A 15,783-nucleotide genomic window follows, 5' to 3' on the forward strand; every position below is an offset into this window, starting at 1 on the left:
GTTTAATAATCGATCCACCTATCACTGATGAGAAAGTTAATCTTTTGATCAGCCAAAAAGCCTAACAATTCAACAATCAGATAATCATTGAATCAACCAACAGTCAATACAATAAAGTGATTGGTTAACATTGGTTTGACTTTTAAAAAATCTGAGCTAGAAGGTCACACTTGCCACCTGTGTCTGTGATATGTTACAAAAATGAAGCCCAGAAAAAAATGCGTTCGAAAATGATTATTTAGTGCTTCAAAAATTGAAATATGAAGTGACCGGAAACACCATCTTAATTTCATCCCATACACTTATGTGTACTATTTAGGCGTCTATAAGACACCTATTTACAAAATCAGGGTTTGCCTTGTAGTTTTAGCTTTTCATTCTCAATAATGGTTGTTTTCAGGGTTTATTAGTTCTAATAGATGCACTTGTACACATGTTTCATCTTGGTTTGAGAATTTTTTAAATCGGCTGCTCACAAAGTTAAACAATACCTTTAATTGACTAATATATACAAATCAACCGACCAGTCAGTCAATTAGTTATTATTCATTTCGTGTATTTATAATTATATCGGGTGACACATCAACTTAATGGTGGCCTTCTTTGTTTTTTTCTGTTAACACACAAAGGAACAGCAAACAGCAGTAATAATAATTAAGATATGATACAGTAAGTATAAACATTGTATACAAACCCATAGGTATACAAAGATATAAGAAAAATATGTTCATATGATCTTTTTTGACAATTTGAATCAAATTTATGATTTTAGACTTTTTGGCCGGTATTCTGAAGTCAGGTTTAACTTAGACCACGGTCTAACTCTGTGCTAAGATTATGGGGAGCCAAAAGTTTAAAAATTCTGTTTATATAGTATATTTCTTATGTTTACTATTTTGTTTCATTATGCTTTCATAATTAAGAAAAATACCTCAGTTATATCATTCTTAGACAATAATGAACAACTTGGGTGTAATTTGAGTTAATAAATTGAATGTGTACTGTTAGGGTTTTGTGCTCCAATTGGCTCTCCATAGTTAAACCACAACTTTAAACCAGGGTTTAATTTAAACCCGACTTCAGAATACGGATCTTAATGTACAAAATGGATTAACAGTGAATTACATAAAGTTACTATCAAAGAAATAAACCCTACCAGACAAAAAAGGATATCATCGATTTCTATATACATATTTCCATCAATTCACTACACTTTGATTGCTGACAAAACATCTGAAAATTCTAACATTGATGTAAACCGTGTCTAAAAATGAGGTATGCAGTAACTTATTTTGAACAATGGATTTGCACATACATGTATATTTACCACCAGCAATTTACACCTCATCTGCCGATGACATAGATTTAAGACTGTGCCTAAAACTTTTTAAAGGAACTGACGTTTTAATTGAACTGTTAAGTTGGTTCGTAACTGTTCATCTCTTAAAGTTTGTTGTTTGACTATTAAGACAAAATACAACAATAATAATAAGTCCTTTGTTTTATTTTTTTTTATGATTGTAGGATTTTCTCATGTGATCCATTTGGCAGATTTGATTATAATAAATATTTGACAAACAACATTTTTATAGGCTGTCAACTATTTGTGATTTTGGGCTTCACAACAATGTGTCATTACAAAAATTATGTAAATTTTATAAAAACTTTTAATAAATTTTACATAATTATTGTAAATGAAGGAAAGGAAAACTGTCTAAATATGACTATCCTATACTTTGCTGTTTTTGCTTTGCTTTTTAATGGCCCCCTTTTCGTACACACACGCTTTATTTGTCCGGTCACATGGCCCTACGCAGCGGGGGAAATCGCCCCCCAAATTGTGAAAATTTATATTATTTTTGAAAAAGATTATGCGTCCTGCCAACAAAAAAAAAATTGCTTACGACCATGTGGGAACAAGAACGTTTTCTGAATAATTGTGTATGATATACTACATACATAAAGTGTCTTGTTCATTGATTGTGCACTGCAGTATATGGCGATTTGGTTGTATTCCTTGTTATGAATATAAATAATGTTGGCTTTTATCACTTTTGACAATCCGAAATGATTGGAAAATGACAAGATAATGTTTGCCGGGACAAAAAAAGTTTGTCATAATATCTTGCAGTACGAGTGTTATGCTGTTAAATTGTCTCCCCTCTCCAACGATACAATTTCTTTGCGTTCTCAATGTGGTGTACAAGCTTGCCATCCAAACATAATTATGAAGAATAACCACAATTAACTTGATTAACCAATTATCTTAATTACGCTGAAATGAAAAAAGAGCAAGATGTTTTATATATAAATATATTCTTTTTTTTCGATTCGTTTTGAAAGTTTGGATTTCTTGCAATTTGACATTTCTTTTTAGAGTATAACACGTCGTTAGGAAGCTTTTATACAACAACAGCAGCATCTCGTAACACAAAGCTTAGCATTCATCGTAGAACAGTTTTTTCATGATCGATTGCATCGACTACAACACACAATAAATCGTAAAAATCAAGCGTTGAATTAATTGCTAACTTTTGTGTTACGGGACCCAGATCACAAAGACAGTATGTAGCCCCTTTTTTTCCTACAAACGACGTGTTGTCTTCGTGTTCATGCGAGTTGTCCAATTAACTTTTAAGTTTTCAAATCTGTTAATAAAAAGGGACCTCAATTTCAAGAATTTACGAGCCACCAGTGGCCTACTTCCTCTCACATACAAAATTACACGGAAACTGGATTGGGACAGGACTTTCACGGTAACTGCTTATTTGAATATTGGAATAAGTTAAATCCTTGATAAAAGACATCACCATCTGTCTCTTAATTTGAAAAAAAAAATGTTTTTATCTTTCAATATATGTTATGCTTTAACGCACACACAAATATATATATTTTCTCTGTGAAAAGCGCAGTACACAGCACAGCTGTATTTTTTAAATACAATTATTCACAAATGTTTTTGATATAACCATTCACGAATGTATTTGAAGAAATTAATCATAAATGTATTTGACACACTATCAAAGGACCATAATAGCAGTAGGAGTAGCAGTCTACCCTGTCATACCATTTGAATTGGTAAGTCGAATCATCATTTGATATGTTTCTAATAAGAGCATAGCCCACATTCGCATCCGGTTGGCCTGGGTACCAATCTGGAACACAAATGAAAAGAAAAGAAAAATAATGATGATAACATGGGATTCTGTTAATACTATACTCTTATTTTTACTACTATCACTGACTATCATGTTTATTACTACCATAAATACAACGACCGACTACTAAATCTATTACTACTTTTGTACTTCTGCTGCTGCTGCTACTACTACTACTACTACTACTACTTCACTACCATTACCACTGCTACCACTATTACTACTACTACTACTACTGCTTCTATCACTACTACTGCTACAACAATTTCTACTACTTCAACAACAGCAACAAGATCTACTACTACACTACTAATACTACCACTATTACTATTTATATAACCACTGCTATTTCTAAAACTAGTACCACAACCATTTTTAATCTATTACTTCACACACTGTTACTTCTACAACCACTATTATTTTACCAATAATACTACATCAACTTCTATCTCAATTACTATCGCTACTTCCATTACTACTACTACTACTACTACTACTACTAATTCTACTATTACTACTACTACTATTAGTACTACTGCAATTACTACTATTACTACTTCTACTATCACTACTGTTACTTCATATGATATTAATACAGCCAGTGCTATTTCTACGACCTACTACAAACACTATTCTACTTCTATTACTACTACTACTACTACTACTACTACTACTACTACTACTACTACTACTACGACTACTACTACTATCACCACCACCATCACCACCACAATTATTACTGTTACTACTGCTACTGCTGCTGCTGCTACTACTATTACTATACTACTACTATCATTTCAATTCCTGTTACTTCTACTTATATTACTACCATTTCTACTGCCGCTGCTAATTCTACTACTACTACTACTACTACTACTACTACTACTACTACTACTGCTACTGCTACTGCTAATACTATTACTATACTACTTCTACTACTACTACTATTACTACTGCTGCTACTACTACTGCTACTACTACTACTGCTACTACTACTGCTGCTGCTGCTGCTGCTACTAATACTACTAATACGACAGCCCTAAAACCGATTTTACTTATAATTCTACTACGACCAATGCTATCACTACTACCATTTCTGCTTCTATTTCTATTATTATATCCCCGTCTACTTCTCCTACTAGAATTACTTTTATTTCTACTTTTCATTAGAGGCGGCGGAATGTATTTTCAGGTCTTTTTTTTTTGGGGGGGGGGTGGGTAGGCAAATCCAAAGAAGGACATTTATATGTCAAAAGGGGGAGGGGAGCAAACAGATATGTTCACCGTCATGTTATGTTTCCACCTGAAGTTGCTGTGTGTTCCATGGTAATGTAAGATCGGCAAAAATAATTTTGAAGGGGATTTATATTTATTAGTTATACAATAGCTAAACATCCCGCGAGAGAGCATAGCGAGTAAGCCCTGTGCCCTTTTCTGATTCTGATTACAACTTTGTTTAATGCAACCTACACATGGGCACTTATAAGAAGGCAAGATGTGACTCATTAACATATAAAACGTTTCCTTCCAACACTTTGTGATAAACACGTTGAAAGGGGCGTTACTTAAATAAAAGGGTCGCTTTTTTGGAGCATCAAAAAGACACTAATTTGACTACTTTCTGAGAAAATATATAGACTTTAGTCGTCCTCTTAAGAGTCACCGCAAAACCCTCGCTGTACAACATGTACAACTTCGAAATCCTTGGTTCAACGCAGTCATGATTGTTGCTATTAATCCTGATCATGATCATACAGGTTTAGATAACCCTTTTCAACTTACTCGTGTAAGAGGAAGTAGTCCCCGAAGCATCCTTTTCACAGACCCACGTTCCGGACCTGTTACTACAATTCAGCCATAGCCGTCTAAAGTATCCACCCAGGAACCTGTTGGAAATGGCGTCAGTTTCTTCTTGACTTTCAACCAATAGCAACGATGCCTGTCTCTCTCCGGCATCGCCTTGTAGATCGACAAGCATGTTACTACAGGTAGTTCTTGCAGTATCGTGATTCGTGCCATAAGAAGAGCTTCCTTCCAGGGAATAACACTTTTGTCCATGGTAGAACCAACCCGTCGGACAGAGGTCTGAAAATGCTTTAGGATATTTATTGAGGGAAAGGGTCGAGTTTACATCTTTTTCTCTCTAAACATGATATAAAAATACTATTTAACTTAAAAATAAATAGATTACTCATAAACTGATAACATTTAATCAATATTATTGTTCATAACTATATTTACTGTTACAAATTTTAATAATTAGTTGTAGTGATGTTGGCATTGTTATTATATTATCGTTATTAGGATTTTAAATTGTATCACCGTCATCATCATCATGCCTATTGTGATCATCATTATTATTATGAATTGTCAGTGAAAGGAGCAGCAAGCAGGACGGCACCAGGCCCCACCAGGGTGTAGCTAGGTATTTCAGTGGATGATGCAAAACTGTACTTTAGTACCTTGAGATTTGATTTTTTTTAATTTACATTTATATTTGTAGTTGTTATATGCATTTATATATCTATATCCAAGGGGACTGTCGCTGCGCTAGCGACATGAGCGTCTCTGCACGATGTGTGCGCTCAATAAGACATCACTATCATCAGTATCATTATCATCATAGTCGGGATGTCAATCTACCTGTTTCACAGTTGGTCCCCGTGAAGTCTGTACCGCATGAACACGTGTAACCGTTTGCTTCTTCCACACAGGTGCCTCCATTACTGCACGGTTCAAGCGCACACGCACTCCCTGAAAGAAACAAAGACGCGTTCGTGATGCTAACTTCAGGTATAATTATTATTTCACTGACAGCGGCAATGGAATCAGGGAAGGGAGGCTGATAGGGGAAATGGGCTTGGCGGTCATGTCCCTGCAGGGGAAGTGGAGCCGGGGCTGGCTTAAGCCCCACTTTTTCCAAAACTGTGTACAGAAACGTCAAAATTACAATCAGATTGTTATTTTTTCATTTTTTTTTGCACAGTGACTGTCGCCCTGTCCAAAAAAAGAAACGCATTTTGCTTCCTTCTTCTAATACTTCTGCTACTACTACTACTACTACTACTACTACTACTATTACTACTACTACTTCTAATACTACTGCTACTAATTCTACTACTTCTACTACCAGTACTACTACTACTCTTATTACTATTACAATTGTTACTACTACTACTACTACTAATACTATTGCTACTTTTCCTACTATGACTATTATACTACTACTTCTACTACTACTACTACTACATCTTCCTCTACTACTACACTACTTTTATTACTTATACTTACTTATTTCGCAATGGGTACCAGACCACCCCTCTGTACATTCGCAGCTGTACCTGTTCAGTTCATTACGGCATTCCCCATCATTGTTACATGGATGACTGGAACATTCGTCAATGTCTTTGAAATAAAACAAATATAAATTAATGTTGATTGAATATGTGACCTACCACTCCAAAACTATCAATAAGTCACCAGGTAAGGTTCTCTGTAAAGAATCAAAATAGTAATTAAGTCTCCCAAATCAAACAATTAAAAAAAATAGCTGAAAGAGCAATTCTTCTTCTTCATACTGTGAAAATTTGAAGTCGTGTAGTTGAATAAAAGAAAAAAATACAAGAGTTTCTTGAACACTACATTTTCAGATTGCTTGGAAGTTTCATTGAGATTACACAGCATGCGCATCTCGTGCTTGAGTGGACCCCAAACTTTTTAAACCTTGTTTTCTCCTTATTTTTTAAGCTCTTGCTGAATTTCCTCTGCATTCAATCAAGCATTTGTAATGGTTATTGTTGGTCAATTTTAACATGTTTTATATCATTTTAAAGCTTAGAAAATAAATTTCTCATGCTTGATCAAAATCTCAATATTCATTTTGGTCGACTTATTGTTGGTTCTGGGGTCCAGGTCACATACATTATATTGACCCGTATTCCCCAAAAAGGTTTCAATTGTATTGTGATACTATTTATAGGTTTTCACGAGGAAAATTTTTTGAAACCTTTGCTTTCAAACGTATTTGTTGTTAGGATTTCTTATGCCTTTTTAGGTTTTTTCCCCTGTTCTTTTTTGCTTTTTCTATGTAAATCGTGATACATATATATATATATATATATATATATATATATATATATATATATATATATATATATATATATATATATATATATATATATATATATATATATATATATATATATATATATATATATATAGCGGACGAGAGAAGAACCGCTATATATATATATATATATATATATATATATAGCGGACGAGAGAAGAACCGCTGAACTACGAATAATTGTTAAATGTAGGAGCTTTGAGGGTGATGGTATGAACCGAGATCTGGGATTCCTAAGCGGATATTCATTCTTTCGTTAGTTTCGTTAGTTCCTAAAAAGAAAAAAATACTTTGACAAGCGCCACGATGTTTGGTATCGTATCACACAGGAATTTCTCTTATTGCTCAATAATACCTATCCGTACTTAATACTTTCGAGAGAACCATTTTCTCTTAACCAATTTGATCTTCGTTCTATCATCTCATCTCTTAAATTTCTTATTGTTGCGTAACAAGAAATGTTATTGCGCAATATTAATTGTTACGTAACAATTAGATAATTACAAACAAGCGTTACTATGTATGTTTCTGTGAAGGGCGCGCATCCTCAGCCAGTCATCATAACAACATCTGTCTGAGGATGCGCTCTCTGATTGATACCACACATTGTATATACTCCTGAAGAAGACGGAGGTCCGTCGAAAATTCGAGTAAATAAAAACTATATTGGCATTGAAAGCATTACCTTTTATCTTCAGCATATTTTGTTACTTGTCTATTAGAGAAGCCAATACGTGAAACTTTAAGATATATATATATATATATATATATATATATATATATATATATATATATATGTATCACGATTTACATAGAAAAAGCAAAAAAGAACAGGGGAAAATTTCAAAAATTAGAATTGCTCCTTATCTAATAAAGCAGACGAGTTAAGACTAAGAATGTCACCCATTTATGATGTTTTCCTTTCATTGATTTTGTATGCAAAGCCAGAAAAAAGTCATTTTCCTTATGATATTGTCTCGTTAAAAGTCACGCTGTGTCGTAATATATTGTGACTTTGGTCACAAAAAGTGGGCGAGGCTTGAACAAATCATACAATTTTTGCAGCATATTATCTTTGTGCGCTTCGGGAATATAGAGAGAAAAAGATAGGGGCATTAAAGCCCCCAGTCCTGTTGGGCGTTTCATAAACCTGTTTGTAAGTTACGAGCGACTGGTAACCCTTCCTTGTCGTTAATGGTTTACATCAGATTTTCATGCTGATCTGGTTCCTGAAAACGGATCACCAGTCGTTCGCAACTTTGCTCGTTACTTACGAAAAGTTTTATGAAACACCCACCTGTAATGGTAAATACCTGTTTCACAGTTCGAACCAGTCCATCCATCGGTACACTGGCAAGTGTAATGGTTAATATTGTTGATGCAGACACCCTGATTGCTGCACGGATTACTGCTACATTCATCAATATCTATGAAAATAAATTATATAAAATAATAATAATAACAATACCAACACGCTTATATAGCTCATATCACTGCCAAATGAGTCCCTATATGCGCTTAATTGGAGAGTGTTACCCAGGCCTTAGCCCGCAGCTTGGTGGCATTTCAAGGAATATATTCCTGCCAGGTACCCATTTACCTCACCTGGGTCGAGTGCAGCACAATGTGGATAAATTTCTTGTCGAGAGAAATTACACCATGGATGGGATTCGAACCCACGACCCTCCATTTCAGAGTCCCAATACTAATCCACTGGGCCACAACGCTCCACAAAAATATACAATACGTATAATTGAGATAATTGCTTCGTAAATTTCCGGATTTTGTCAATGCTTGATTGTCTCATTTTTTTTGTGTTTAAACTAAACTAAGACTCCATACCGTTTTCACAGTTGTTTCCTTGCCATCCTCCTATGCACTGGCAGGTGTATCTATTCAAGCCATCCAGACACACAGCGTCGTGTTGACAGGGGTCGCTTTCACAATCGTCTATGTCTGCAAAGATGGAACGAAACGTGCTTCTTATTGTGAACAGTTCTTATCAGCTTTTAGTTTTGCAATGAATGAATGAATGTATGCTAAAAACAAGCAGGTATAACTAAATTATGGAATGCATCAACGATGATGGGACGATCTACCACTATATACGATATATGTTACAATGATATTTGACGATTGAAATCGTTGAATGACCATTCAATTTACAGTGCATATCAATAAAAATGTTTACACTTTAAAAAGTCCCCCATATTGAAAAAAATTACGGGGATAATTTTGTCGCACACATTAAGGCTTTTGTTTCATTCATCATATGAAATTTTAATTTTTGAGAGAATCTTACAGAGTGAGATCAGAAATCGATATGCGCAGCTCTTCATGACAACCGGGCGTTGTGGCGTGCGCCTGTAATCCAAGCTGTGGGGAAGTTACAAATTGATGCAGAGGTTCGAGCCCTGGTCACGTCTTTCGGATGGTGACGTAAAAGGTCGGTCCCAGACGTAAATAATCATATCTGATTGATACACGTCTGACAAAACTCAATGTAACCAAGTCTTGCGCAAACCATTTTACATGAACTTTCTAAACGTAAGTGTTGCTCCCTCAAGCGAAAAAAATATCGATTATCATTTCGCCATTCGCTTAAAAAAACTTTACCAACAATATCGAAAAAGTTTTAGGACAATACAAATATTATTTTTACAGGCATAATACTTCAAAGTGTAGACTTTTTGAATATGCACTGTATAGTGAAACATTTTTACATTACTTACCGACATTCCCGTCCATCTACACATTCGCGTTTACTGTTAAAACAATCATTGCATTTGACGCCATATTGACATGGTTTATAAACAAGGCAAAAGCAATTGGTGTCTCGCCCACTTATGAAAAATAACCAGAAATATCGTGATTTGCGAGGGCACGCAAGAGAATTATATTGAAACTTCATTGTGAAATGGCTGGGTTGGAATAACACTTGTCATAAGAGCCTTGCACGTAAACTTTAATGTTGACCTGAAAATGACCTTTGACCTTACCATGTGACCTCCGACTGCAGCATAACATGAAGGTCGCCAAAGTACATCTACCATCCAAGTTTGGTTGAAAAGTGACTTACGGTTGCGGAGTTAGGTGTCATAAGAGAGTCTTGCATGTAAACTTTAACGTTGACCTGAAAATGACCTTTGACCTTACCATGTGACCTCCGACTGCAGCATAACATGAAGGTCGCCAAAGTACATCTACCATCCAAGTTTGGTTGAAAAGTAAGTTACGGTTGCGGAGTTAGGTGTCATAAGAGTCTTGCATGTAAACTTAAACGTTGACCTGAAAATGACCTTTGACCTTACCATGTGACCTCCGACTGCAGCATAACATGCAGGTTCCCCAAGTCCATCTACCATCCAAGTTTGGTTGAAAAGTGACTTACGGTTGCGGAGTTAGGTGTCATAAGAGAGTCTTGCATGTAAACTTTAACGTTGACCTGAAAATGACCTTTGACCTTATCATGTGACCTCCCACTGCAACATAACATGCAAGGCCCCTAAGTCTATCTACCGTTCAAGTTTGGTTGAAAAGCGACTTACGGTTGCGGAGTTAGGTGTCCTGCATGTAAACTTTAACGTTGACCTGAAAATGACCTTTGACCTTACCATATGACCTCAGACTGCAGCATAACATGCAGGTCCTCCAAGTCCATCTACCATCCAAGTTTGGTTGAAAAGCGACTTACGGTTGTGGAGTTAGGTGTCATAAGAGAGTCTTGCATGTAAACTTTAACGTCGACCTGAAAATGACCTTTGACCTTACCATGTGACCTCCGACTGCAGCATAACATGCAGGTCCCCCAAGTCCATCTACCATCCAAGTTTGATTGAAAAGCGACATACGGTTGCGGAGTTAGGTGTCATAAGAGAGTCTTGCATGTAAACTTTAACGTTGACCTGAAAATGACCTTTTACCTTACCATATGACCTCAAACTGCAGCATAACATGCAGGTCCTCCAAGTCCATCTACCATCCAAGTTTGGTTGAAAAGCGACTTACGGTTGTGGAGTTAGGTGTCATAAGAGAGTCTTGCATGTAAACTTTAACGTTGACCTGAAAATGACCTTGACCTTACCATGTGACCTCCGACTGCAGCATAAGATGCAGGTCCCCCAAGTCCATCTACCATCCAAGTTTGGTTGAAAAGCGACTTACGGTTGTGGAGTTATGTGTCATTACAGGTTTGTGACGGACGGACGACGGACGGACGCCGGACGGACGACATTTGGATCCTTAAGTCTCGCCTTCACCTCTGGTGGGCGAGACAAAAAACAATATTCTCCATTTTCATGCTATTTCCAACTTTCTCTCCGTTTCCAATGGGTTTGCTTTAGCTGATTGAATAGAATGTCAATACAAGAAAGAAACGATAACTGATTTCAGAATTACTTACTGACATTGCAGTTTAATCCTTCCCATCCATAAGTACATTCACACGTATAACTGTTTAAACCATCATGGCATTCGGCACCATTTTGACACGGTTCTTCGGCACAATCATCAATATCTGTAACATGGATTCAAAGATTCATAAATACGATATCATTAATTTCATTTCATTTATATTTTTCCAACTATTACACAGTAATTTGTCAAGTTTTAAGGCCTTATGCGCGAGCACAAAGCGTGGAGCTGCAAATTCTTTATGTTCAGACCTTGAAAAGCGGACATTGTAAGTACTTTTTCATATAACAAGATTCGTATCTTACTCAAGAATGAATGTGAGCGCGAAGCGCGAGTCGAAAATCTTAATACCTGATGAACTTATAATATACCAAAAAAAGGACATTTTAAGGACTGTTTGTAGGAATTCATCAGCAGGACTTCAATTTAGAAGCCTCCTGAATGTCCATACAATTAATAGTTACTTACTGATATCGCAGTTTAATCCTTCCCAGCCATCAGTACATTCGCATGTATAACTGTTTAAACCATCATGGCATTCGGCGCCATTTTGACACGGCTCTTCGGCACAGTCATCAATATCTGTAACATGGAATTTAAGAATCATTTTTATTTTCAACTATTGCAATTAGTTCTAAATTTGAAGGTCCCATGAGTGCGAAGCGTGCAATTTCTTGTTATGTTTAGACCTTGGTCCCGTTTAGACGAACAAGTTCTACGATAAATTTGCTATCACCTAAATCGGGTTGAAGGATTTTAGTAGCTTTAAACTGTTACTGCATACTTGTTATCATAATGCATTTTATGAAACGTGGCTTTGAATACTGGACTCTTTAAAATTCTTTTTTTTTCGTTCATTTCATTTATTTGCTTTATTGATTAATATTTTTATTATCATTTTATTTTAATTATTTATTTATTATTATTTTTTTTGGGGGGAGGTTAATCATTAACAAGATGCGTATGTAAGTGGTGTAAATGGTATGAATAAATCAGCAATAAAAGATGAGAAGTTGCTATTTCATTTTCTGGTAAATTCAGAATGTAATAATCTTTGAACATATACTGTAGCCCTCGAAATCAGGATTACCTTTTTTGTGTGTACTTAGCAGTGCATACGATTAAAATTAACATGGTCACCAACCAGAATAATAATAGGACGCCAAGTGTGAACCCATGCGTTCTGTTACAAAATCAATGATTTTATACGCCCCCCCCCCCCCCCCCACAACAACCTGAAATTCTTATTTTGTAAAAAAAAACAAACAATCGACAGTCATGATTTTGTTACTAAATAAGAATTACAGGGTGTTTTTGTTACAAATCCGATGATTTTGTAACAGCTAGAACACATGGGATCACACTTGGCGCCCCATAGATAATTAAATGGAAATGTTTGCCTACCGATGGTACAATTGACTCCTTCCCATCCCTCGGTGCATATACACGTATAGCTGTTGATACCATCCTGGCAATGACCGCCATTTAAACACGGTTCGTCCAAACACTCATCAATATCTAAAATAAAATCGAGAACAAGCATGACAAGTGTCACCTTCTATTAAAGGAGAATGAAACCTTTGGAACAAGATAGCTTGTGTGAAAACAAAAAAAAATCAAAGAAACAGATCAACGAAAGTTTGAGAAAAATCGGACAAATAATGAGAATGAGCATTTGAATATTGCGATCACTAATGCTATGGAGATCCTCAAATAGGCAATGCGACAAAGATGTGTGATGTCACTTGTGAACAACTCTCCCCATTACTTAAGTATATATTTCACTTAAATTGCCTCTTTTATCACATCTATCAGTAGATCATATGTTCTTTCTATAGGAGGGCATGTAATACAGATTTTTAAAGAATACATCATGGATAAAGAGTTTGTATCACCACAAGAAAAAGCAGAAAGAGACATTTTGATGGTGTTTTATAGTCCATCAAGGGGAAAGTTGTTCACATGTGACATCACAGGTCCTTGTCGCATTGCCAACAGGAGGATCTCCATAGCATTAGTGATTGCTTTATTCAAATGCTCATACCTTTCTCATTATTTGTCCGAATTTTCTCAAACTTTCTTTGTTCTTGTTCTTTGATTTTTCTGTTTCGACACAAGCCTACGTATCCTAATGATTCCATACTGAAGCAATATGTTCACGCTTCTACCGCACACACACACACACACACTAAGAAGTTTGCAACCTAAATTGAACCATTGGTATACATTTTGGGGGAAGTAATCTTGCACCAAATGTGGAAAAGGGTGCATAAATTCGTAATTTATGATTATGTACACCAGGAAATGCTTTAGTGTATCATTACTTTGCAACAATAAGTCACTTTTCAACCAAACTTGGATTGTAGATGTACTTAGTCGGGGACTTGCATGTTATGATGCAGTCGCAGGTCACAGGGTAACGTCAAAGGTCATTTTTGGGTCATCGTTAATGTTTTACGTTCAGGTCAACGTTACAGTTTATGTGCAAGACTCTCTAATGGCACGTAACTCTGCAACCGTCACTTTTCACCCAAACTTGGCTTGTAGATATACTTAGGAGACCTCCATGTTATCCTGCAGTCGGAGCTAGGTCACATAGTAAGGTCAAGGTCATTATGAGGTCAACGTTAAAGTTAGCTTGCAAGAATATATTATGACAAAATGTTATTCCATCCCAGTTATTTTATGAACTTTTGATACAATTCTGTTGCGTGCCGTCGCAAATCGCGATATTTTCTGTTTATTTCAACAAGTAGGCGAGACAGAACATCGCTCGTGCCTCGCTATTATGTCGTAGGCCTATCTCACTATACCATGGGCTGCGGAAGCGGGGGGGGGGGCTTCAGCCCCCAACTTTTTCAAAACCGTGTACAAAAACGTGAAAAATGACCATTTGATTGTGATTTTTTTTTGCATGGTCAGCCCCCCCCCCCCTTTGAAAACAGTTCCGCAGCCCCTGTATACAGGTAGCGCTTCTTCGTGGTACCCCTAAGTTCCATACAAATTTGATATTACTTCGTACAAGCTTTTGTTATCATTACATCATACTCTTGTATAATTCTAATAAACCGATCCACTTGATTTCTAATACCACTTGACTTGTATTTGTATTTTATGTATTATGGAAGTAAAATCAATTTACTTAAAAAATAACCATCTTATATTGCAAAAGAAAAAATACTTACTCTGTCCACATCTCCTTCCAGTCCATCCAACTTCACATAAACAAGTAAATGTGTTTACACCGTCCACACATACCCCGTCGTGTTTACATGGTTGACTTGTGCATTCATCCATATCTGAAAAAAAAAGGATTTATCAACTTATTGAAACAGTTAAAGGTATTATTTAACTTTGTGAGCAGCCGATTTAAAAAAAAAGCCAAGATGAAACATGTGTACAAGTAAAAGCTAAAAATACAAGGCAAAACCCAATTTTGTAATTAGGTGTCTTAAAGGCGCTTAAATAGAATACACAAGTGTATGAGATGAAATTAAGATGGTGTTTCCAGTCACTTTATATTTCACTCTTTGAAGCACTAAATAATTATTTCCGGACGCGATTTTTTTTCTGGGCTGCATTTTTGTAACACACAGGTGACAAGTGTGACCTTCTAGCTCAGATTTTTAAAGGACAAGTCCACCCCAACAACAAGTTGATTTTGATATAAAGAGAAAAATCCAACAGGCAAAACACTGAAAAATTCATCAAAATCAGATGTAAAATAAGAAAGTTATGACATATTAAAGTTTCGCTTAATTTCAAAAAAACAGTTATATGATATGCACATCCTGGTCGATATGCAAATTGGCAGACTGATGACGTCACCCATGGACGTAGCGTTGGTGTAATGGGGGTATAACAAAAGGAAAATCAAGTCTAAACCATTTCATGTTATACCCCCATTACACCAACGCTACGTCCATGCAGTTCTCGCTACGTCAAAGAAAAATTACCATGACGCAGTGGGAACTGCTGCAGCGTAATGAGAGCGTAGAGAGAACTGTTATTTAGGTGCCAAAGTCTGCATGATCTCCGAAAACAAATTTTCCGCTACGTGGACTTTGAACATGTCCAAAGTCCGCG

The 15,783-nt window shown here is 36.0% G+C and overlaps 1 protein-coding gene across 1 annotated transcript; it reads right to left on the minus strand.

Moving 5' to 3' along the window:
- Window positions 1-1,187: 1,187 nt before the first annotated feature.
- On the minus strand, window positions 1,188-13,240 carry LOC121430295 (fibropellin-1-like). The gene is made up of 9 exons (XM_041627573.1): window positions 13,102-13,240; window positions 12,166-12,279; window positions 11,687-11,800; window positions 9,127-9,240; window positions 8,598-8,711; window positions 6,450-6,563; window positions 5,802-5,912; window positions 4,941-5,252; window positions 1,188-3,155 (listed from the first exon to the last, which is right to left on the minus strand). The coding sequence occupies exons 1-9, from the start codon at window positions 13,238-13,240 to the stop codon at window positions 2,998-3,000; spliced, it is 1,290 nt and encodes a 429-aa protein (XP_041483507.1). The 3' UTR covers window positions 1,188-2,997.
- Between the last annotated feature and the right edge of the window lie 2,543 nt (window positions 13,241-15,783).

This window comes from Lytechinus variegatus, chromosome 16 (genome assembly GCF_018143015.1).
Source record: "Lytechinus variegatus isolate NC3 chromosome 16, Lvar_3.0, whole genome shotgun sequence".
In the NCBI taxonomy this organism is placed as follows: domain Eukaryota; kingdom Metazoa; phylum Echinodermata; class Echinoidea; order Temnopleuroida; family Toxopneustidae; genus Lytechinus; species Lytechinus variegatus.

Coding starts and splice junctions, on each gene's coding strand:
- LOC121430295 (XM_041627573.1), bottom strand. CDS start 13,240: ATGCTTGTTCTCGATTTTATTTTAGATATTGATGAGTGTTTGGACGAA. Junction 5,253..5,801: donor GGGGACCAACTGTGAAACAG/GTAGATTGACAT, acceptor AATATCCTAAAG/CATTTTCAGACCTCTGTCCG. Junction 3,156..4,940: donor GACTACTTCCTCTTACACGA/GTAAGTTGAAAA, acceptor TTTGTGTTCCAG/ATTGGTACCCAGGCCAACCG.